This window comes from Geotrypetes seraphini, chromosome 8 (genome assembly GCF_902459505.1).
Source record: "Geotrypetes seraphini chromosome 8, aGeoSer1.1, whole genome shotgun sequence".
Lineage (NCBI taxonomy): Eukaryota > Metazoa > Chordata > Amphibia > Gymnophiona > Dermophiidae > Geotrypetes > Geotrypetes seraphini.
This window is the reverse complement of record NC_047091.1, coordinates 97,311,377-97,336,499: the sequence shown is the minus strand read 5'-3', so window position 1 is coordinate 97,336,499 and position 25,123 is coordinate 97,311,377. Positions and strand designations below refer to the sequence as shown.

The window sequence follows — 25,123 nt, the reverse complement described above, 5'->3', positions numbered from 1 at the left end:
CGCGTGTGCGGATCACCGGACTGGATGGACCCCAGGTCTGATCCGGTGCAGGCTTTTCTTATGTTCTTATGGTTCTATCTGCCTATGAGAGACCACCTCCATTGTTAAACTATGTCCCTCTGATATACTCCGGCCCTCCACAGAGCACAGGCTGACAAAGCAGGTTAATATTCAAGATTATTTCAATACCAATATCTCCTTAGGGATTAAATGAAATCATAACACAGAAAGACACAGCAAGGAACAGATCAACCTCCAGAAACCCCGGGTGCTGGGTTGGATATCTCTACTATTCTAGAGACATCGATCGAAGAAGCAACTGCTAGAGCTACACTGCTAGTTTCATTTGTATTTGAACAGGATAAAGATAGAATTCTTAAATTGTTTTTCAAAAATCGTTTGATTTTATTTTTGGGACAGAAAATATGGATTTTTCTAGTCAAGGTAGAAGGAAAAAAGTTTCTTGTATTTTCCAAAGAGACTAAGGTGCGCTATCAGTTTTAGCACGCGCTATAATACTGCACGTGCTAAATGCTAACGCCTCCATAGAGCTTGCATTAGTATTTTTCATTTAGCGCGTGGTTAGCGCTCGCTAAAAACACTAACGCACCTTCGTAAAATGCGCCCTAAGTCCCTCAGTATGCAAGTTATGATTAGATGTCCTTATAAATGTGAGATAATTTATCAATCCCAAAAATATCTTTTTTGGACCATTACGATTCTCTAGATTTCTTGAAAGTAAAAAGTTATCCCAGTGTATTAGAGAATCTCAGGATTTATCATGAAGATGTTTTATTGAATTTGAAGTTATGACAGTTATAATGGAAAGTGCTTAACTTAGAAGCGGGTAATTCAGGTATAATTTCCTTTAAAGGTTTTTTTCTTTTCCTCATTATTATCCTCCACTTTTCTCCTCTTGGATCCATTTTCTGTTTAGTTCTATTAGGATTATATTGAAAATAATGTGGATTTGATTTTCTTAATAGGGTGGTAAACTTTTTCAATTGGATCATGTTTCCTGAATATATTCCTGTTGCTATTCAAATGTTTATTTGATGTAATATGAAATAACAATAATAGAAAAAAAATCATAACACAGAAAAATATTTATATTTTTTTTTACAATTTTTTATTGAGTGCCAACTCAGTTATAGAAGCAAGTCAAAGATATGCTTTTAAAATCACATTGCTCATCAGTTAAAAATAAACCATCTAACCAAATTAACCTCTTTCTCTCTCGTGCATGCATTTATTTGATCACTAGAAGAGTTAGATTTAGAGTTAACACCTTGATAGAACCCCGGCGATGCAGGCAGATGAGCGTTAGGCTCAAGTCATCCAGAGAATTAAGAATTAAACCACTAGCCTCCTCCCCCACCCCCGAACTTTCTCCCAAGCCACTGTCCAAGCATTGACCAATAGATTGCTTCCTTTGCTATTCTTACTGGGAATGAAATCAGGATATACATGTGCAATAGCTGGGAGGTAAAACCAGAACTACATCAACCAGGAATGGCCCTGGTGAGTGGCATTCCCAGGTACAAACCACTCCTAGCTGGATAAATGCCATTGAATACTAGTCCCTCGTTCATCACAGAAATAAAACAGTACCTCGTGGACAGAGACGTGCCCAGTAGTTTTGCAGAAAGACTTACCTTAGGAATGGTCTGCTTCTGCCGTACACCTTTAGCTTTCCTGTTAAAAAAGGCAAAGGCAATTCATAAAAAGGGTACATGATTAAGGGTAATAAATGCATGGGAGGGGGCAATTTTCTAAGGCCTGGCCTGCCTGAAAACTGCCCTCTCCTATTCAGTGCGTGCTGATTTCCTTGCTATAACGACACATACTAAGATTCTCACAGGGCCATTTTGCTGGAAGGAGAAAAGCATTACATTATATGTGGAAATTTTAAAAGCAGGTGTGCCATTTTACCCCTGCACGCCCCTTCGACTGCAGGAATGGCTGGTGAAAAGCACACAGAAGTTTTCAGCGCGTCTACTTTATGCTCACTAATTTTCAACGAGAAAATTATTTGACTCAGGGCTCCTTTTACAAAGCTGCGCTAGCGGTTTTATCGCACGTGCCGGATTAGCGCCCGCGCGTCGGAAATCTACCACCTGCTCAAAAGGCGGTGGTAGCGGCTAGCGCCCGCGGCAATTTAGCACGCGCTATTCCGTGCGTTAAGGCCCCAGCGCAGCTTTGTAAAAGGAGCCCTAAGTTAATTTTTTTGACATTAGCTTTAAAAAAAAAAAAAAAGGGTGTGATAAAAGCACTTACATTACATTAGGGACTTCTATTCCGCCTATACCTTGCAGTTCAATGCGGAACTTGTTGATCAGCAATTATGCAACTACTCAAAAAAAGCCCAGAGGCTGACTTGTATCACATATATGTTAGTTTTAGCAAGCCATGCAAGCGTGTTACACCAGAACTAGACAGATCTTCCAGAAAGCAGAGCACAAGGACAGGACAACCATGCAAAAACACCAGAATTATAGCATTCTGCAAACTTGGTTTCTACTGGGTGCTGCTGTACCATATGTATGTGGCTAAAAAACATGATTTGAATCTCCGCTTCTACAAGTTTTAGTGCAGTTCTCTGTGAGAACAGTTCCTTCCCCTCTGTGCACCCACTGTGCTGCTACCGTTACGCTGCTAACTGGTTTTACCCTGACATAGTTCTAAATATAGGTGGTGCAGGGATTTTGCCCACAAGATGGCCATGCATCCTGGCACTGGGGCAAATGTTTCTCTTGCACCCCATAGCATATAAACAGGCAAGGAGACCTTTACTAGGCAAAGTAGAAGCCGGCGGTATTAAAGGAAATAATCTAATTTCAGGGGGGGGGAAGGGAAGATGAAAGGGCCTGAAAGCAGAAATCCTGCCAGCAGGCGTGTAATTGAAATTATATAGGAAGGGTCAAATTATGCCTATTCTGCCACAATCCCTTCCCTTTGCCTCCCTATGTTGTAGCCTCCGTGATCCCTGATTCCACTCACTGCAGACTGACGCATTACAAGAGGCAGTGACAGCCTGCAGCCCTAAGAGAGGCTAAAGTCTCTCGCTCATACCAATTTGGCTTTCTTTTTTCTTGAAATTTTTTATTACGTTTCAAAACGGAGAATACATACAACATGTCAGCAAAACCAAAGACAACTAACTGGCCACAGCCATATGAACATCAATACAATCCAAAGTGTCCCAAAAAGTAGACCTCACAAAATCCCAGTCCATCCAGAAGTAACAAAATTCTCCAGGCTCGCTGTTCCAGCCAATATGGCTTTCTTATAAGGAAAGTGCCTTTCCTTTTTCTACCGAAGGGCACAGGCAACGTCACCTAGATTAGGTTTAACTGATATCGTCTGTTGCTCTTAAAATGCCCCCAACTTCTCCCTCTGAAATAATCTGCCATGATTTTCCTTTCTCACACACATCGATTGTACTATGTGGATGACGAGGGAAAGCACTGCATGACCAGTCACTGTTGCACATGTACAGAAGCCGCTCTGCGCCAGCTGGGACACTCACAGGAACTGGAAGCGAGATGGCTGGAGACGGCTCAGGGATCGGAGCAGCTTGCCGGGGTCCTCGCCCTGCCAGGGCAGTCCTTTGATACTCTTGACGATTTGGGCATGCATATCCCTGATTGTATCACAGAAGGCAGGATGACAAGGAAAGACAAGAGAGAGAAAGAGAGAGGGGGAAGAGAGAATCGTGAAAGAAAACAGGGCATTAAACAGAGACCCCCGTCCCCAGTGAAACAGAAGATCTTGTCCCAGTGCTGCTCCTTTAAACCAGTGCAGAATGTCATGTAAGTAACATGAAAATAAATAAATAAACCAACGTAAACCACCTTGAGATACATACAAGGGGAGTTCAATAATTTATCTACCTCAGTAGGAAAGAAAAGTTTTCAAAAAAAATGTTGTTATAGTCCCCTGATAACTCCATACACTTCATCCACTTTTCCTGCAATAACTTTATCCTCTTTGAAAATAATTCTTCTGTTTGACCTTCAAACCAGGACATCAAAGCTTCCTTGATGTCTTCATCACTTGAAAACCAGAGAGATTTCTTCAAAACTCGGAACAGGATATAGTCTGAGGGAGCCAGATCATGACTGTAGGGTGGATGGTTTAACTGATGAAACCCACATTCTCAGATGGCAGCCTATGATTGGCATGACATATGCACCAGCACGTTATCGTGAAGAAGCCTGCTGTGAGCTTTCCTCATCTTTTCTCCTTGATGGACTCCCGCAAAGTGATCATTATGTTGGCGTAACTCTCCTCGGTTATGGATGTCTTGTGTGGCATGAACTCCAGAAACAAAAGTCCTTCATCATCCCAGAAAACAGTTGCCATGACTTTACCTGCAAATTTTTCTGTTTTGAACTTTTTTGGTATAGGGGATGACTAGTGCTTCCACTGCATTGACTCCATTTTGGACTTAGGATCTCTGTGATAGACCCAAGTCTCATCTCCAGGCACCAAACGATGAAAAAAATACACTTGGAGGGGCATAATTTAAAAAAAACATCTAAGTTCCTTTTTGGCCTAAGGCCTTAAACGTTGAAAGTAGAAGCAGGGAAAATGTCCATTATCAAAAAAAACATCCAAAAGGAGGTTTTTTTTAAAATAATGGCCTGCCTCTACGTTCAGCTGTTTAAACGCCCAGACCACCACTGCGTCTAAACTTATACCATATAATCAACCTAAAAAAAGCCTAAGCCCCAAATGTCCAAAACAAGGGTTTTTAGGCGAAGGAGGAGCCAGTCCTTCGCCTAAAAGCTGGATTCTGTAACTGGTGTCTGTCAAAAACAATACCGGTTACAGAATCCACCCCCCCCCACGACATCGGGGCAAGAGGGAGCCCAAGCCCTCTTGCCCTGCGATCCACCCCCCCAACCGACTACCGGGGCAAGAGGGAGCTCAAGCCCTCTTGCCCTGTGGCACCCCCGACCTTTCTGACATTATCGGGGCAGGAAGGAACTCAAGCCCTCCTGCCCTGTGGCACCCCCGATTACGTTCAGGGCAAGAGGGAACCCAAGCCCTCTTGCCCCGCGATCCCTAACCCCAATAACATCGGGTCAAGAGGGAGCCCAATCCCTCCTGCCCCACGATCTCCAAACCCACCCACCTCACCGAGTCCAATCCGGATAGGAGGGAGCCCAAGCCCTCCTGGCCACTCGACCCCCACCCCCTACAAGATCGGGCAGGAGGGAGCCTAACCCCTCCTGCCCAGGCGGACTCCCTACCCCCCACCCCCACTAAAATAGGGGCAGGAGGGATCCCAGGCCCTCCTGCCCTCGACTCAACCCCCCCACGACCGCCCCTCCCCTCCCATGTGCTTAAGGCCCTGCCCACAGGAGGAGCCTATGGCACCTGGGCCTATTCTGGTTGGCCCAGGCACCTCAGGCCCCACCTGTGGGCAGGGTTTGAAGAGCCTGGGCCAATCTGGCCCCATTCCTGCGCTGGCTGGCCTGCCGGACGGGCTTGGCACCCGTCCGTCCGGCCAACGATGTCCAGGTACAAGTGGGTGGGGGGGTCATGGAGGGGGTTGCGGGTCGGCAGGGGGGCCGATCAGGGGTTCATGGGGGGCGGTCGTGGGGGGGATTGAGTCGAGGGCAGGAGGGCCTTGGACGATCAGGCTTTTTGATCGTCCAAGTAGCCATTTAGGCCACTTTTTAGACTTTTTTTTTTTTTTTTATTATGAGCCCCTTAGTCTTCACGGAGCATCTCCAAGTTCTCCTGACAGCACTGGAGCCTCATGGCCTTCTAACATGGCATCAGCATTCTTGGAACCCATCTTGCACTAACCTTGCACATGCCCAACTTTTCATGAATTATTTTCCAAACTGTACTTGCCAAGATGCCCATTTCTTCAGCTATTCGGGAAACCTTAATTCGTCGTCTTGACAAAATCAAATCCTTGACTTTCTCGCACATTTCTATGGAAGTTGCTTCCACAGGCTGTCCAATGTGAGGGTCATCTTCAACGGACTCTCTACCCCACTTAAACTGCTTGCTCCAAAATTTTATGTGCAGACTCACATAGATTTCCTTTGGCTTTATCCCTTCTTGTGTGAGAAATTTTATCACTGTAACGGTGCTCCAAATCTAGCAGTTTCTTAATTGATTTGCATGAGGACTCTCCTGACATCCTGTCTCTTGGAATGTTAAGACTCAAACTGAGCCGCAACTGTGCATGATTAACCTTGAGACATGTGACAACATGCACAGACTTGTTTCAACACGCTTGCTACTTTCATACACAAGTAGATAAATTATTGAACTCCCCTTGTAGGGAAGATAATCTAAAAGTCTGATTATTATAAGTGTGCAGTGAGGCTACTTTCCAATATCACACCTATGATTCAAGGAATTAGTGAAAGCCTTGAGTGAGACATTCAGATCTTAAAGGTGCACTATTAAGTTTCAAGAGTACATGCACATTACCAGAGTGTTCTGGGAAATAAGAGAGAACACTGGGAAATCCCGTAACTGGCTGATCAGAGTCCAGCCCAGCACAGCTCATCCCAGCATACAAAGGCAACACTAAGCCAAAAAGAAGAATGTACAAAACTGCACTAAAAACCACCCCTCTAACACCTCACAATAATTTTGTCATTTTGGGAGGTTTGCCCACCTTTCCAAATGGTGCCCAAGGTGGTTACAGCATCTTTAGAATCCATGTGCAACAAGTCCTTACCTCAAACAGCTTATCAGGGGGACCTGAGGCAACAGATGCAATGACTTTGTCCAAGGTCACAAGAGGCGTCAGTGGATAAAGTGGGATTTGGACCCTGATTTCTCTGATAATCAGCCCATTGCTCAAACCACTAGGTTCCTTCTTCTATTACGACACATCATAAACCTCTATCTATGTGAACTGTAAACCGGAAGGGGTAAGTAGTCTGGAGATACAACTCAAAATGAATTACAGAGCTTCCCTCATTTAATCACCAAAACAAGTTTCTTTAAAAGAGTGAGCCTGGGAGAAGAGCTTCGATGAATGGCTGCACTAGCAAGTGATTCCCCATGCACCATGCACCATCCTCATGTGGGATCAGTACCCAAACCATGTGCCGCCACTTACCTGTTTCCTCCCGCCTCCCAGAGGCACCAGCCAAAGAAATAAGAGAGGAGAGTCAGCGTCCAGCACAGAGAGAGCTAGAATGCAACACTTCAGAGCCCACAGTGGCTTCTCTTTTCCTTTCTTCCCTATCTCCATTTTGTAGTTAAGGTCTTATTATTGGTAAAATTATAATTGTTAATTAATTATCCCCATGCTATTATCTTTGCATTAAAATGCAGCATGAATGTGTTGATGGAGAAAGAAAGATTCCACCATCTTGTCTTTATTTTGGGGGACGGTAGGATGGAGGGAAAATCACTTATTTATTTGTTAGACAGATGAAGACGGTGACAGGAAAATCACGTGCCAAACACCAGTGCGCCGACAATTGAGTACTGACAATTCGGCGCAAGAAAGAAGTGTGCCGCGGGAAAACTTAGTTTCAAAGAGCTCCGACAGGGGGTGTGGGGGGGAAACCCCCCCACTTTATGCATAGTGTTCACGCTGCTGTTGGGGGGGGGGTGCAACCCCCCACATTATAGAGAACATGGAACTTTTACCGAAAAAAATCGGAAAAAGTTCAGTTTTCTCTATAATGGAGGGTTCCAACCCCCAAATCCCCCTCCCCCCAACAGCAGCGCGAACACTATACAGTAAAGTGGGGGGGTTCCCCACTCATACACCGGTTCGGATCTCTTTAAAACTAAGTTTTTCCGTGGCGCGCTTCTTTCTTGCGCTGAATTGTCAGCGCTCGATTGTTGGCGTGCTGGTGTCTCGTGCGTGACTGACTATGAACTGATGAAGACAGCCAGGGCCACAGAAATATTCTATGATTTAAAAAAATCAAGTTTCTGGACTCCCAGCAAGGCCAAGAGTTTCCATAATTAAGTCTAGCTTTTTGTAATGTAGCACTGGGGGCTCCGTTAGTGGCCATGTTTCTGTAGGAGACCTGGGGCTCCTTTTACTAAGCTGCAATAGCGGTTTTAGCACACGCTAGACGCCAACGCCAGCATTGAGCTGGCGTTAGTTCTAGCCGCGTAGCGTAGGTTTAGCGCGTGCTAAAAATGCTATCGCAGCTTAGTAAAAGGAGCCCTAGGTTTCAAATCCCTGCCTCTCCCACATTTTGTAATGTTTTGGGGTAGTGCAGGGGAGGAGAGCGAAATAATTTCAGGTGTTGACAATCTCACAGCAGACAGATCTTTGTTTCATTTCTTTAAACAAAATACAAACACGTTTTGGAAGCCACTCGGCACCCCAAAGCTAATTGTGCAAATATTTTAGAAGCCAAAAAATATTAAGAATGAGGATTAGAACTCAGAACACTGTGGATTTGGCTATCACTGAAAAGTATTGGTTTGGGAAGTTGCAAATGTTGCCTGCTTGGAATTAATTTTCCCCAGCGCTCTGAGGATGACAGATGGAGGCACTATAGCCCAAAATGCATTTACCACAATGGAGTGGGTTACTTGCTGTGCCATTATGGAAAAGAGCCCATCCATCACCGTCTCTCTGGTGTCCGTGCCTCTTGCTCTCTGTGTGCTGGCCATCTTCAGAAGCTTGTCTTTTAATTTGGAAGTAGCTTCCTCCCCTCCCCTGGATCTGAGGCTATGACGCATCCACTTACTTCTTGCTTTCGTAAAGTGTAATGATGTCTTCGAAAACATCAATATCGAAATCCTCAGTGCAATCAAATGAGAAATCAAGCACAGAAAGGCTGCAAAAAGGAAAAAAAAAATGCAGAACACCCTATGGTGAATTCCAACCCAAAGCGACCGGGCACCACCCGGCTTTACACGCCCAGTATTGTGCTGTGGGGAGGTCTGTGATTACTCTGTACCCATGGACCTAAAAGCACATTTTGAAAGGGAAACTCCCTGCGAAGTTCTGCAAAGTATGGGCTGTGAGTAAGGTACTGCCCCCCCCCTCCAAAGGAAGGGGTGATATTAAGTTTCTAAGCTTACCAGTAACTGCCCTCTCTAAAACTTAACGAGTTCCCATTAGTATCCTATCTCCTCTCATCTAAGAAATTCTTGCTTTCAGGGTCAGTGTACCTGGGATGACACGTTACAATTAGGAAGTATCCTGGCTGAGAAAAAAGTGAGAGCAAGAATGGTAGAGATATGTGTCTCTGAACTAACTCAAATCACTGCATCAAGACCCACATCCTCTTTGGCACAGCTTGGTCACATGGTTGTTTTATATAAATTAGCTGCACGGTGCCGTCAGTGGGTAGGGGAACTGCACCAAGTGGAAGGGTAGGTTTCTCATGGGTGTGTACATCTCTTTACAAGCATGCCCATACACCAGAGAGCAGCTACGGTGACACATTCTTTAATAATGACAGGTGAAAGGCTGACAGGACTGTCTTTGTTATGTCTCGTCAGTGAAAGTGCAGAAACAGCATCAGAAACAAACATTTTAAGGAATTCAAGTATCAGCAAGAAAACGCTTAATAATAGGTTTTAACATAGGAGTGTTTAACCTTAGCCCTTGCCAGGTTGGGATTTCAGGACTTCCCCATTGAATGTGCACGAGATCTATCTGCATACAATGGATGCAGTGCAGAAATAACTAAGAAAAAAAAAAGACGATTTAATGTAATTATGAATTTATAATGCATTTAAATATTGGGCAGAATGGATGAGGGCATCTGCTATCATTTACTATGTAAATAGATCTCATGCATATTCATTGGGGAAATCCTGGAAACCTGACTGGATTGTGGCCCTTGAGGATGAGGTTGGATCCGGCCCCCTCCCCCATTTTAAAACATTAGACACCCAATATTCAGAGCAAATGAAGTGTTTGCTTGAAAGTGGCAAACACTTAACTTGCTTGTCTATAGATTTTCAAAAATTATACAGATAATATTGGGCTGTTTAAACCTCATGGGAGGTATTTCTATAAAGTAAGTGGTTATATTTGTGTGTCTAACTGATCAGAATATTGGCACAGATGCACCTCTAGGTGGCAAATCTCTACAGGTTGCTTGGAGTAAGGCATCAGGATGATGGGTGCTCAGCATAATTTTTACCTTGACAATTACACGTGTAATTTCCATTCTAGAATACTAGCGAAAGTCTGCAGTTTCACTCCTGATGGTAGGCACGAGCGCTAACACTAGCTCAATGGCCGGTGTAAATTCTCATACCTAACTGCGTTCAGTTAGGCCCGTGGTCTCAAACTCAAACCCTTTGCAGGGCCACATTTTGGATTTGTAGGTATTAGGAGGGCCATAGAAAAAATAATGAACGTCTTTTGGCTCCCGATGCAGGTTGCGGATCACGCGAGGAGCTGCCGCCACCCGCAGCTTTGAACAGAAAAACAACCGTGGCAAAGGAGCCGACATTCGATCATCGCATCCAGACTGTGGGCCGCAAAATAGCACCTGGAGGGCCGCAAGTTTGAGACCGCTGAGTTAGGCGCACAGCTGATGGCAATCTATAACCTGTGCGCATAAATGCTAGGCATGCCGCTGACCTGCCCCTGCCTCCTTGCAGTTGCACATTATGAATTTTGAGCGCTCGATCTGTAGAATACCGACTAAGGGTAGTTACATCTGTAACGGCAAATTATAGCCAATTCTTGGTTGTTAACGCCAATTAGAAGCTAATTTAACAACCGAGTTTTGCATGCAAATATCACTATTCTATAACTTGCACATGCTAAGCTTTACATAATGCTCACAAGTTTATAGAATTAGGGAGATGGGCACAGACACAAAGTTGGGAGGATGTGAGGGAACTGCACATGTAACATGTAGAGTACTGTTAAGTTATACGTATTTCTGGCATTTAGACACAAGTACTTACATCAGCAATATGGCTGGCCTATGCTCCTAAGTTTTAAGCTTGCATTTCACAACTTACAATAGTATTTAATAATGGAAAGTAGTGGGGGCGCCTTCTTTCACTACGAGTATCTAGGTGCCCTTTGAGTGCCTATATATAAGCACACTGCCACAGAACTATTTGCTACATGACCAGACATTTTCTGTTTAACAGGTTGGGTCGGGGGAGGGGGTGGCACTAAAAAGTATCCATTCATTGGCGATATTCAGCCTTTAAATGAAGAAATAGCTGAATGGCAGGCCTAAGGCTTAAACAGATAGTGCTGGTGTGGTTACCATTCATGACGTTGTTACTGTAGCTAAGACCCTGCTTTAAGTCTAAATTTCATGACTCTCGTGGCCAGCTGGGTGCTCCCACCCATTGCTGAGGCATTAGAAAAATCTAATTTAATCTAGTCTAGTCGTTTCTATTCCACTTAACCAAACTCCCTGGCTCAAGGTGGATCACAGTCTCACAAGAAGTGCACAAACATCCCAGAAATACATCAAAAATGTTAAATCTTTAACATTCAGTAGGTGATCAATGCTATACTCCCTTCCTTGCTTGCTTCTGAGATGCTTTCAGGTACACCATACACCCTAAATTTCTCACCGGTAAACCTTCTCCGTTTGAATGTTGGCTCTCTGTAGTTCTCCAAGAGGGACTCGGGGGCCTTTCCGTACCACACCTGTTAGCATAGCAAGTAATCAGAGACACTTTAGAAAGATACGTTTGGTTAGACACCATGGACTGCTTGCCGTTTCAACATTACCCCTCCAAAACCTTACATTTGGGGGGCTAAACCTTACAGACTTCATTAGAAATAATTTAACAAGAGAAAATTCTGCACCCCACCCGGGCAATGCTCTTCCATAGCTCTTACCAATATCCCAAACCACATGTCCTGCAATCCTAACCCACTGTACCATTTATGAGACACATAATTGACTGGAATGACTTAATTATCCTAGAATATTATGTGAGTTTTTTTGAAATCAAAAGGTTTATTAAACACCAACTGGTACCTGCAGTTTTCTGAGCCCGCTCCCGTGCAGCCTGGTTGAAGACAGCCATGGCTCGGATGGCAGCCCTAAGGCTCGCCCAGCGAAACACAGCCACAGGGTCCATGCCAATCAGCTCCCGGATGTAGGCACGATCACTGCTCCTCAGCAGGGCCACAATGTCTGGCCTCATGTAATCTGTGTTCTTCTCCCGGAAATCCTACAGCAAATGTGTAGTCAGAAAGGTCAAGGTAAACTCTGGGGTATTAAGAATAAATTTAGTTAATCCAAGCCTGAAACAAAGAGTTAGAATAAATCCAGCAAAGTAACAGGGCAGAAATGATTGCTTTTTTTAGGCTAACAAATTGTTCATTTTTCTGGTCCGCCAGTTTAGTCTGGTGGACTAACAAAAGAACAAATTTCTATCAGGATTACAATCATCATGAGCCTACATTTGCAACTCTATAGGGCACTGGTCTCCATTGTTAAGCCTTTCACCCTCTGTGCTCAGTCACCCCAGTGACAATCCTCAGCTAGTGGCCAGAGACCTTGAGGTCTATAAAATCACGACTGGGGAGAAATTGAGTAAATAGTTAACAGTGGTTCACACTTTCAAATCGTAATAAGGCCATTCCATGACACTAACATAAGACTGCTAACTGGATTCAGATTCGCAGAACAGGGTCAATCCAGTCCGGGGTTTACTCTGTGATATGCAGGGACTTGTAGTTCTGATTTTTCCACTGCATTCTGAAAGCAAGACCACAAGTCCCAGCATGCACTGGGGCAAGCCCAGGACTGGATCAACTCTGTCCAGCAAATCGGGATCTAGTTGGCAGCCTTATACTAACAGGTAGTAAAGAGGGGAGGAGTGGCCTAATGGTTAGAGATGTTGCCTCAGCACCCCAAGGTTGTGAGTTCAATCCCAGCCTGCTCCTTACGACTCTGGGCAAGTCACTTAACCCTCCACTGCCCCAGACCAGATTATGAGCCTGCCAGGGCAGATAGGAAAAATACTTAAGAGTACCTGATTACTATTCAATGTATTGCAAACTGCTTTGGGTGAATCTCTTCATGAAAAAAGCAGTTAATAAACCCAAATAAATAAAAACAGGGCTTTTGAAAGTAATTGGAGGTAACATCTTTTCACCCACTTCATAACTAAACCGTGGAATTTGTTCCTGGAACATGGGATAAGAGCAGTTAACACAACTGGATTTAATAAAAGATTTAGACAAGTTTCTAGAGGAAAAGTCAATAAATCATTAATAGCCAGACAGACTTGGGAAAGCCATTACTTATCACGAGAAATAGATTAATTCTTTGGAGCCTGACATGTACTTCTGATCTAGGACTGGCCACTGTTGGAAAGTGGATGCTGGGTTTGAAAGACAATTAGTCTGGCTCAGTAATGCATTTCTTATGCTCTTTGCCAGAACAGAAGGAATCAACAACACTGCGAGCAAAGCAAAGAAAGTGCATTTTGCCATAACAATGATGAAGCAAACTGTACTGACGACCCAACACAGGCCATGTTTCAGTGTTATGTCTGCATCAGGGGTTCTTAGTAGAGAATGACACGGTGGCGGTTTACCCGCGGCCACCGCATTTTAGCCGCGGGTCACCGCCGAAAACGGGGAAGAAAACTAGCAGTCGCTGCGGCGACGGGGACAAGGCCATTCACCGCCCGCGGGGCGGTGAATGGGTCTTGTCCCCGCAGTGAGGCATGAAGGATCGCGCGGTCCCCGCAGCTCACACCCGCCTGCCCAATCGATTCTAGTGTTTAGCCAGCTCTCTCCCTTCTCCTCACCTTAGTTTGTAGATTTTCTTTTTCGGCGACCCACACGCTATCAAAGAGCCGCTGCTGCTCAGTTTCGATCTTCTGCTCTGACGCAACCGGAAACAGGAAGTTGCAGCAGAGCAGAAGATTGAACACTGAGCAGCCGCGCGTGTGCGGCTCTTTGGGAAAGCGTGCAGGTCGCTGAAAAAGAAAGCCTGCAAATTAAGGTGAGGAGAAGGGAGAGAACTGGCTAAACACTAGGATCGATTGGGCAGGCGGGTGGGGGCTGCGAGGACCGTGCGATCACCCGTGTTCCCGGCTCAGACTGTAAGGAGGGAGTGAAAGGGAAAAGGATTCTGGGCCAAGGTGATGAAAACGGAAAGAAAAACCCACAGCAGGAAAGAAAGGGAAGGACAGGCAGGTGAGCCAGATGCTAGAAGCAGGGGGGGGGGGAAGAAAGAGGGAAAAAAGCTAGATGGGGTTGAAAAGAAGAGACACACTGGTATGGAAGAGGAAGATAGGGGAAATCTGGACACAGGAAGGTAACAGAAAGAGGGGAAATTATGTGCATGGGGCATAGGGACAGAGACAAAAAGGGGACATGCCATGGGGATGGTATATGGACACAGGGGGGGCAATGGCAGATACATAGGGGAGATATTAGAAAAGTATATAAAATCGTACCCGTTTGAGGCTGTTATGTATGCAGCGGTGACGGTGACGGGGCGGTGAATGGGGTTGCAGTGGCGGTGACGGGGCGGTGAATGGGGTGGCAGTGGCGGTGACGGGGCGGTGAAGGGAATGACGGTGACGGGGCGGTGCAGAGGATGGTGAGACGGGGACGGGGCGGTGACGGGGACCAATTTTTTCACCGTGTCATTCTCTAGTTCTTAGTTCTTGGGATGCCCTGATTTAGGTTCAATTCTTCCAGCTCTAAAACCTGATGCAGTGATTATGCTTAGGAAAGCTGCTCCCTTCGGAGCCTCTCTGCTCTCCTCCCATGGAAATCCCCTGTCATTTTGTATCAGTGTGCCAGTTAATGTTAACAGATATTTGAAGAAGCATGCCTGAAGGGTTAACAAGAACCCTTCTTTAGGCCACAAATCAGACACTGCTCCTTGTGACCCTGGGCAAGTCACTCAATCTTCCATTGCCCCAGTTAGATAGATTGTGAGCCCACCAGGACAGATAGTGAAAATGCTTGAGTACCTGATTGTAAACCACTTAGATAAGAACATAAGAACATAAGAAACGCCTTCGCCGGATCAGACCGAGGTCCATCTAGTCCAGCGATCCGCACCCGCGGCGGCCCATTTAAGTACTCCTTTTTGGAGACCCAGATTTACCGTATCCCTCAATATGATATGCAAGAAGGTGTGCATCCAACTTGCGTTTGAATCCCAGTACAGTAGTCTCCTCCACAACCTCCCCGGGGAGTGCATTCCAAGCACCCACCACGCGTTGCGCGAAACAGAACTTCCCGACATTTGTCCTGTACCTGCTGCCACTAAGTTTCAGGCTATGACCAGATAACTTTGATAGGCAGTATATAAAAGTCTAAAATAAATAAAATAAAGCTCCAGGCCCACCAAAAAGATTTTAGGCCTGGAGATGTAATTTTAAATACTCATTTTCAAAATGTTCACTTTATTTTATATAAAAATAATGAATATTTTAAGATACAGGCTTCTGTGTTGCCCAAATCTTATTATATCAATGTTATTAAAATTTGGGTGATATTTAAGGCCATTTCTGCACATAAAGCAATGTTTTACCCACATAGACAGACTTTTATAAAACCGCAAGCCCTGTATGAAGGTAAAGTTATGCACATACAGCTGGTGTGACCAAGGATAAGGAGATGCACCCTAGAGTGGGGTTGAGTTGGGGGTCTGAGATAAACATCTGTTGAAAAATTAAATTGCTCAGGTCCTGTGAAGCTCCACTGGGTAGAGTGTGCCTCATAGTGACACACATGCATATCAGTGAGCCCATGCATACCACACAGGCACAAGCGACCCAAAGCTTCACGACCACTTTTCTCTATCTGCCTTCCAATGGTGCTGCATCCTTCAGGTGAACAAATTCATATCTTCTGGTCCCACTTCTAGCCAAACTTCACTGGCTCCCAGTGATTTCCAGAATCCATTTCAAATGCTCCTGCCTGGCTTTTAAGATCATTCACGGCATCCTTCCTCCCTTAATCCCACTATCTTATAACTCCTCGAATCTTGACTCTACCAGACCTGCCCAAAGGTATAAACTATCCTTCCCCTCTCTACACGGTATTCGCTATGCAGGCAAACTGGGAAAATCCCTTCTCTTCAGAATCACAGGTCTTTGGAACGACCTTACTACCCCGCTGCGGACCCTGGGCTCCCTCCAATTATTCCGCAAGCAACTGAAAACCTGGCTTTTCACTAAAATGTAATTCTATCCCCCCTTACTCTTCTCTTCTATATATAAGTTCATGTAAACCTTTTTTTTTCCCTTCTCTTCCTATATTTTAAGTTCTTGTAAACCGTGCCGAGCTCCACATCCGTGGAGATGATGCGGTATATAAACTTAAGGTTTAGTTTAGTTTAGTTATGGAGCTACAAAATTGGACTACTAGGTCTGAGTCTTAGAGACTACTGTGCTACCATGTCCCTTTCCACAATCTTGCCTCTCTGGTTCTTATGTTCTAAGTTTCTAAGGAGCAAGTTGGAAACTCTTTGGAAGGGAGAACTGTAGCACCTACCTTGATCTGGTATTTCACTTTCCCTGCAAAGTGCCGGATGACAAAAGCAGGTTCCATTACTGGTGTCCCCACAAAAAACTTGTTCTCTTCATGCTGCTGTTTAAACTTGGCCAACAGTGTCTGGTGAGTGGCATGAGGGAAACTGCATTAAAAATCAAATGAGAAAGAACAGAGTGGAAATGAAAAAAAAAACTACACCGTGGAGTAGATTCAAGAAAGTGTACCAAAAATTAGGATTGAAAAATATGGACGCTAAGCATCAATTTTGAAATGGCAATTGTGTGTAAAATTGTTGCTGTAAAATAAACAGAGAAAAATGAAAACAGATAAAGACCATATGGACTTTATTTATTTCATTTTCTATCCCATTGTCCCCCCAAAGAGCTCAGAACGGGTTACAGGTCAAACATAGATAGTTAACAGGTTACGATTTATACTGGATTTGCCTAATTTCAGTACAAGTTTACAATACAAGTTTTTATCCTACCTTGACACATACTAGGGGCCTAATACTAATATACAATGTTCCTCCACGAATTTGCGGTTCGCGAATCGCAGACTCGCTCATTCACGGTTTTCTCTTCCTGTAGTAAAGTTGGGCTACACCAATCAGGAGCTGCGTGTCAAAGCAGCTCCTGATTGGTGTAGCCCGACTTTACTACAGGAAAAAGCGGTCGGAGCAGACCGCGAGTGATTCTCTTCACTCGCCAGTGCTCCAGCTGCCCTCTCCTGCCTCCCCTGCCTTTTGACAGGCGAAAAACCGCATTTGCGGTTTTTCAAAATTCGTGGGGGTTCCAAATTCAGGGAAGTACTTTATAGTTAACTGGTTACAATTTACTCTTGTTATCTTTACAGTGCAAGTTTTATTCTAATTGACACACAGACAGTTTACAGGTTGGATTTGCCTCAGTTACGGTATTTTACAGTACAAGTTTTCCTTAAGTGACACATACTGGGTTCTGGCTATCCCTTCTTCTCGAGATCCAATGTACTTATCCCAAGATTTTCTTGAATTCAGGTACATTTTTCATCTCCGCCTTAAGGCCATTCCAAACATTTAATATTCTTTCCGTGAAAAAGTATTTTCTGAGGTTACTTCTTAATCTATTCTCTTTTACCTAGGATAAGCAGCATAAAATCTGTTTACTACTTAGGATCTAGCTAGGTACTTGGGATGGCCACTGTTGGAAATAGGATACTAGGCTTAATGGACTTTCGGTCTGTCCCAGTACAGCAATTCTTATGTACCTTCATCCTATGCCTCCTTATTCCAGAGCTTCCTTTTAATTGAAAGAGACTCTCCTCATGCCCAATTCGTCATCAATCCACTTTCATGACTTCAACTTTCTATTATTTTTATGAAAATTTTTTAATCATTTTATAGAAATTTATCTGATCAATATCCCAACATGTTTTGTTCTCCAGCTGTGTCAAGGATGTCTCCTAAGAGTGTCCCCTCATTCCTTCTCGAGTCACTGGTGGATTGATAATGAATTGGGCGCACCATCTTGAATGGTGCAATTTAAGCCAACTGAAGCACTTCTGAAGATCCAGCTTTCTTTAGATATTAAGAATAATGAAAGTTGTGTTTTAAAGTTTACAGCAGGCATACACTTCTTGTAGAAAGCTGTGCTCTCTTTGTAGTTGCAAGCTTTTAGGTACCGGAATCTTAGGGCTCTCTCCCAGTGCATACTGGGAAGCACTGGGAGTGGCCTAGGACTCCTATTGGCCAGGTTCCTTAGGACACTCCCACATAGCTGTCACCTAACTACTCACTTGGACCTGGGGTGGTGTGTGTGTGTCTGTGTATGGTGGGTAATTAAGCATTTAAACACCTCTCTGCTGTTTAAAAGCAAATTTTGGAGCTTTGCTCCTTGACTGTGCAGTTTTGCAAAATCTGATGGCTATATACATAAATACCATACAGACATGCAGACATGCAAAATCCCCTGTCTGTATGGTTAAGTACTGGCATCTTCAAATCCAGAGCCCTGAGTGATGTACCTTTTTTTTACGTGCTTTCTGTAAAATGGCTGTTCTCAATATACAGGTATGTGCCACCAAATACACGTTTTTCACAAATACCTGCCAATTCTAAACTTTCTAACTTGGATATTCTCTCTCCAACCTAGATGGTCTACATAGCAGTGCCAATTTTAACATTTCTGGACACTGAAGTTAGTGTTGCTCTAGTATAGGAGACCACATTCTATTTGTTCTCAGCTGTTCTCTACTAAGCCCCTCCCCAGCAGAGGACATAGAAACATGATGGCAGATAAAGGCCAAATGGTCCATCTAGTCTTCCCAACTGCAGTAACCATCATCTCTTTCTCTTTCCAAGAGATCCCATGTGCCTATTCCAGGCCCTTTTGAATTCAGACACAGTCTCTGTCTCCACCACCTCTTCTGGGAGACTATTCCATACATCTACCACCCTTTCTGTAAAAAGGTATTTCCTTAGATTACTCCGGAGCCTATCACCTCTTAATTTCATCCTATGCCCTCTCATTGCAGAGTTTCCTTTCAATTGAAAGAGACTCAACTCATGCGCATTTACATTATGTAGGTATTTAAACGTCTCTATTATATCTCCCCTCTCCCGCCTTTCCTCCAAAGTATACAGATTGAGATCTTTAAGTCTGTCCCCATATGCCTTATGATGAAGACCACACACCATTTTAGTAGCCTTCCTCTGGACCGACTCCTTTTTATATCTTTTTGAAGGTACGGCTTCCAGAATTGTACACAATATTCTAAATGAGATCTCACCAAAGTCTTATACAGGGGCATCAATACCTCCAGATAGAGTCTGTGCACTTACTTGCTTTCTTCATCCAAGAGATAGAAGAGGCCTGTGGGTTTCTTACTAATCAGGTGAATGCAACCCACATTATCGGTATAGTCAATGTTGTGCCAACTGATCCCCTCACTCTGATACTCTTCCTGTAGGATTAAGGAAATATTGACCGTTAAAGACAACAGAAAAATGGAGCCAGAGGTATCTCAAACATGGACGTTCCCACAAGGCGGTAAGGTTAGAAAATGCAAATCTAAAAGTGGTTGAAGGGACTGAAAGCAACCAAGCCACCAGGGCAGGATGAAGAACTTGTTTAATAACATGAACAACTTTTTTTTTTTTTTTACACAAAGAATGCCTAATAGCAAAGCAGTGCATTATGCTATAATGGATGAATGATCACCACCGATTTTGTTGCTCTGGCAAAACCTGATGAGTGAATTATTGCGCATAGCGAGAATGTTTCTTGAAACCTCAGGTAAACAGCCTAATCCTATATATGGTGCTCAAAATTGCATGTAGAAATTTGGATAGGCGCCCAATTACCAGGCAATTTAATTAGAATTCGGGATGAGATAAAGGTATTAGGTGTTATTCTAGATGCTAAACTATCCTTAAAAGCTCAGATATCAAAGGTGCTCCAACTTGCATATTGTGCTATTCAAAAATTATCACATTTGAAAACTATTTTCTTGAATTGGGACTTTCGCCAAATTTTACAAATGATGGCTTTGTCAAAACTTGATTACTGTAATGGCATTCATCTGGGTTTACCGGCTGTTTGGATCAAAGCTTTACAAACTGTTCAGAACTCAGCAGCTTGGGTCTTGATGGGTATGTCCCAATATGAGCACATTTCCCAGATCTTGAAAAAATTACGTTGGTTAACGATACATTTTCAGATACAATTTAAAATTTTGACACTTGTCCAGCAGAGTATTTATAATATCCTGAAACATTATTTGGCTAAATCTCTGACAGTGTATAAACCAATGAGAGTTCTGAAATCTGAGAACCATTTGTTGCTTGATACCAGCAAAAGGTATACAGTAAAACAAAGGTGCCCAAAAGGTCGATCGTGATCAACAGTAGATCGCAAAGGCAACGAGAGTCGATCGTGCGATAGACTTGCGTTGCCTTTGTGTTCTGTTCTCCCTGCTTCCCCAACGCCAGGCCAGGCATGTATAAGTGCCGGGCCCACAGCCTACTCCCCCCTACCCATCCCCCAACATCAATTCTGATGTCAGACAGGAAGTTCCGGGCCAGCCAATCGCTGGCCCAGAACTTCCTCTCCTATGTCAGAATTGACATCGTGGGGAAGGCTTGTGGGCCCGGCGCTTTTATGCGCCTGGTGTCGAGGAAGCAGGGAAAAATTGGTTGCGGTGGCTTGGGGAGGGGGGGGGGCAGGGAGAGAGAAAGACAGACAAAGAAAGAAAGGGGGGCAGGGAGAGAGAAAGACAGACAGACAGAAAGAAAGGGGGCAGGGAGAGAGAAAGACAGACAAAGAAAGGGGGGGGGCAGGGAGAGAGGAAGAAAAAGTTGGACTCATGGAGGGGAAGAAAGATGTTGGTAGGGGAATGGAATGAGGTCTGGAGGAGAGGAAGCATGCAGGAGGCAGAAAGAAAGAAATATTGGATTTACAGTCAAAAGAAGAAGTGCATCCAGAGACTCATGAAATCACCAGACAGCAATGGTGTCCAAATTTTTATCTGCAGTCTATATTTTGCACTATGGCTCGGTTTCACTAAACCGCGATAGCAGTTTTTAGCACAGGGAGCCTATAAGCTTTGGGAGCAGCGCAGGGCATTCAGGCAGCTCCCTGTGCTAAAAACCGCTATCGTGGTTTAGTAAAAGGGGTGGGGGGTATATTTGTCTATTATATTTGTCTATTTTTGTATAGTTGTTACTGAGGTGACACTGCATATTTTAAAGTCCACTGCCTTGACCTCTTTGAACCCCACCCCCAAATATAAATGATAACTAACATTTTCTCTGTGTACTGTGTGCTTTGTGTTTTTTAAAATTTTATTGTTGGTAGATCATTTTGACTTGGTCATTTTAAAAGTAGCTCGCAAGCCAAAAAAGTGTGGGCACCCCTGCAGTAAAATATGTAAGTACTAGAAATTCATGCTTCTCTACTGCTGAGCCTGATTTATAGAATGCCCTTTCTGACATTATGAGATTCTGTGGGAACTTATTACAGTTTAGAAAATTATTGAAGACCCATTTTTTTACCCAAGCTTTTATCTTGGTATGAAGAGATTAAATTTATTTTTCCTGATGTATTTTTCATACCTCGATGTCTTGTAAAGCCTTAATGAGAATGTTCTTTTCATTCACCTTCCACCATTTTTATTGTTTTTTGTTTCTCAATTATTGTTATGTATTTTTACTGTGTATGTTTATTGTGAACCGCTTTGGTTTAAAGCAGAATATAAATGTTTTCAATAAAATAAAAAAGCCAATTAGCACCGATAATTGGGCGCTAATAATCATTTATCAGCACTAATTGCTGTCAATTAAAATCTATGTATACATTTTTAGATGCCAGGATTTGCATGTAAATTTTATGTACGAATTTGAAAAGGGGGCACGATCATGGGAGGGGCATGAATGGATTGGGGGTGTTCCTAGAATTCACATGCAGTAGAGTAAGGGAGACCTGGCAAGAATTTAGGCATGAGAATTTGCACCAGGTTTTACTTGGTCTAAATCCTCCTGCCTAATCTGGACACAGATCTCTGCGCCAAACTAGCCAATAAAAGGCGCCCAATAGCTTGCTATTGAAAATGTGATAATGAAACAGCACCCCCCACTGGCAGGAATGTAGGTAGAAGTCTCCTGCACCGCTTAGAGCAGTGGTCTCAAACTCAGGGCCACATTTTGGATCTGTAGGTACTTGGAGGGCCTCAGAAAAAAATAGTTAATGTCTTATTAAAGAAATGAGAATTTTGCATGAGGTAAAAACTCTTTATAGTTTATAAATCATTCCTTTTGGCTAAGTCTTAATAATAATATTGTAATTTATAGCTAAAGAGACATATGATCCAGAATCTGTTTATTTTACTTTTGTGATTATGATAAACATACTGAGGACCTCAAAATAGTACCTGGCAGGCTGCGAATTTGAGACCACTGGGACACCAGGCATTTATACTCCAATTTGATATATCAGCCGCCTTTGTCTCAGTCAACCACTACCTACTCTTAATCAAATTAAATGAATAGGCATTGAGGGCCCCATACTAAACTGGTTCAAAGACTTCCTACAAAACAGAAAATACCTTGTCTGGAAAGATGAAGCATTCTCCAGAAGTTGGCAAGCATTTTGCAGCGTTCCTCAAGGATCGCCACTTTCCCCAATACCACACAACCTCTTCATGAGTTGCTTAGGTCATGTAATTTCAACAGCGACACCTCGCAAAAAGTCTCTACAATTGTCAAACTACCCTGAAGAACCTCCCTAAATATTGACAAAACCTCTAAGATCAATAAGGCCATAACTTACTTGAATTTTTATGGCCTTAATTTACTATGATTTTATTAGTTGCGGTCCTTAATTATCACTCCTCTATTTAAACTATGTTATTATCCTACCTTTCAGATTTTAAAAGATGCATTCTTTTTTTTTTTTTATATATAAATTTTTATTGAAAAGTTTTCAATATATTGTACAATAGTAGCATACCGCAAAAACATGGAACACCAAATACAAATCCAATACAAATAAGGCAGTAGTTAAAACTAGATTACCACAGCCCAAAGTCAAAAACAACAGCATACAACCATTTCTAATCTTCCCCATCCCCACCCCCCTCAAGCTCATGTTCCCCATCCCAAATTACCCCCTAATCCCCCCCCTTCCCCATCCCTATAGCAGGCAACAGAACGTCCAGTTCAGGGAAATCCCCTAAAGTGCATCCAGCAGATCTTCCAACTTACTCCATGTGTGGAAATAAGTAATATAGGTGTGGCGTCTTTTAGCCACAGCTATCTCCATCCTCCCCAAGGATAACAATCGGTTAACCCATGCAGTATAAGAGGGGGCCTCTGTGTTCTTCCAATGGTTGGCAATAAGACATTTCGCAGCTGCCAACCCCCAACGAAGGAACTTAGTTTAAAAGATGCATCCTTATAGACTTTATTGTATTTAAGATTGTTAACCTTTTCTTCAGTTTGTATTTTAAATTGACTGTTTGTACTTTTGTTGTTGTTAACCGCTTTGAAATTCTGGTATAGCGGTATATAAGAAATAAATTATTATTATTATTATATGAACCCCAGATCTCCAACCTATGAAAAAAAAAAAAACTTTCTATAGCATGGGACAACTAAGATTAACATAGTAACATAGTAGATGGCGGCAGTTAAAGACCCGAATGGTCCATCTAGTTTGCCCTACCTGATTCAATCTAAAAATTTGTTGGTTTTATTTTTTTTCTTCCACAACCGTCATTTTGCTATACTGACACAGATGCTCATCCTAGACAACTGTAACTCTCTCTATGCTGGCATGAATTTCATCCTCCTGCACAAAATCCAACTGATACAAAACACAGCATTAAGACTAATATTTAAACTGAAAAAACATGATTCCATCTCACCTTACTACAGCAGATTGCACTGGCTATCTATTAATGCTCGCATTACCTTCAAATTATCATGCGTAATGTTCCACATCTTACATGCAAACTCTGTGGAACCACTCATAAATCTTTTCACCAATTCCTGGTCTGCATTATCCAGAATACTTAGAACACTTCAATTTATCCTTCCCTCATCCAAGGGCATAAAATACAAGTGCATATTTAATTCACTTCTCACCTATCTTGGCACCAAACCCTGGAACAACCTCCCAACAATCATCAAAACAGAATCTAACTATCCCAGATTTCAAAAGAAATTGAAGACTTTTCTTTTTGACAACATATACACCATAGATATTTAAACACTTCATGCTAATCTGCAGCAACTATGATTGTACTTTATCACTTCAGAAGCCACAAAAACTACCTTCCCAAAACTAAAAAAGCAGAATCGTACCCTATCTACATGAAACCAACTCACTTGTATTTCTAATGCAGTCCAATGTCTCTCTTTTGTCGAATGTATTATTCTACAAATCTGTACCTCCTGCATCCTTTTTAAAGACACTTTTAGTGATTAACTGAATTTCTTATGTTTTTAATCTCTCCTTAAATTACAATAAATTTCTTCCCCTTTTCCCAATGTATTATTTACCTTAATTGTTTCTTTTATATTCAATTGTATTTCTTCCTGTAACTTTCCCATTGTTTGATCTCGTATGTAAAAATAGTCTTGTCAGTCATGTTTAGTCATGTTATATTATGTTATGTATTTAAAGATATTTTAATATGTTTAGTAATAATTTTGTTAGTCATGTATGTTTCCCTTGACTTTGTAATTTTTAGCTGTACATCGCTTAGAATTTGGAATAGGCGATTAATCAAATCTTATAATAAACTTGGAAACTATCTCATAGTATACCTCTCTTACTTTGTAATTCTGAACTGTAATTCAACAACATAATGTGAACTTCTTAACTTGTAAATCGCCTTGAACCTAGTTAGGCACAAAGTGATCCAGAAATTGAAGATTAGATTAATCAAGACAAAGTTTAAGACACCAAAAAGGTTGTCCTAACTTTATCCAGGAGGTATTTAGGAACTGGTCTGGATATTGTCAGTAACCAGATGTTCATGTATAAAGCAAACACTGCACATTCAGGCACTGAACATCCAGGCATAAAAAAAACTCAGTGACCAGTATTTTAAACAACAAAGAAAGAGTGCTTGCCTTATGGGAAGAGCACAAACAGAACAGAAAAAGGCAAGAGATGTCCTAATCAACCAATCTATAACTTTACAAGTGTTTAA

General features: G+C 42.8%; 1 protein-coding gene across 11 annotated transcripts in view; it reads right to left on the bottom strand.

Annotated features, from left to right (window-relative positions):
- Positions 1-25,123, bottom strand: part of MYO9B (myosin IXB) — a 256,166-nt gene that overhangs the window by 80,674 nt on the left and 150,369 nt on the right. For 7 of the 11 annotated variants that reach the window (XM_033957195.1, XM_033957198.1, XM_033957189.1 and 4 more), the window contains 7 exons: positions 19,251-19,372; positions 16,430-16,571; positions 11,934-12,129; positions 11,521-11,596; positions 8,703-8,792; positions 3,530-3,643; positions 1,656-1,695 (listed from right to left, as the gene is read on the bottom strand). In XM_033957195.1, coding sequence (XP_033813086.1) covers positions 1,656-1,695; positions 3,530-3,643; positions 8,703-8,792; positions 11,521-11,596; positions 11,934-12,129; positions 16,430-16,571; positions 19,251-19,372 — 780 coding nt within the window. The remainder of the gene's footprint in view (positions 1-1,655; positions 1,696-3,529; positions 3,644-8,702; positions 8,793-11,520; positions 11,597-11,933; positions 12,130-16,429; positions 16,572-19,250; positions 19,373-25,123) is intronic. The other 4 variants (XM_033957192.1, XM_033957199.1, XM_033957193.1 and 1 more) reach the window with 3 other exon arrangements.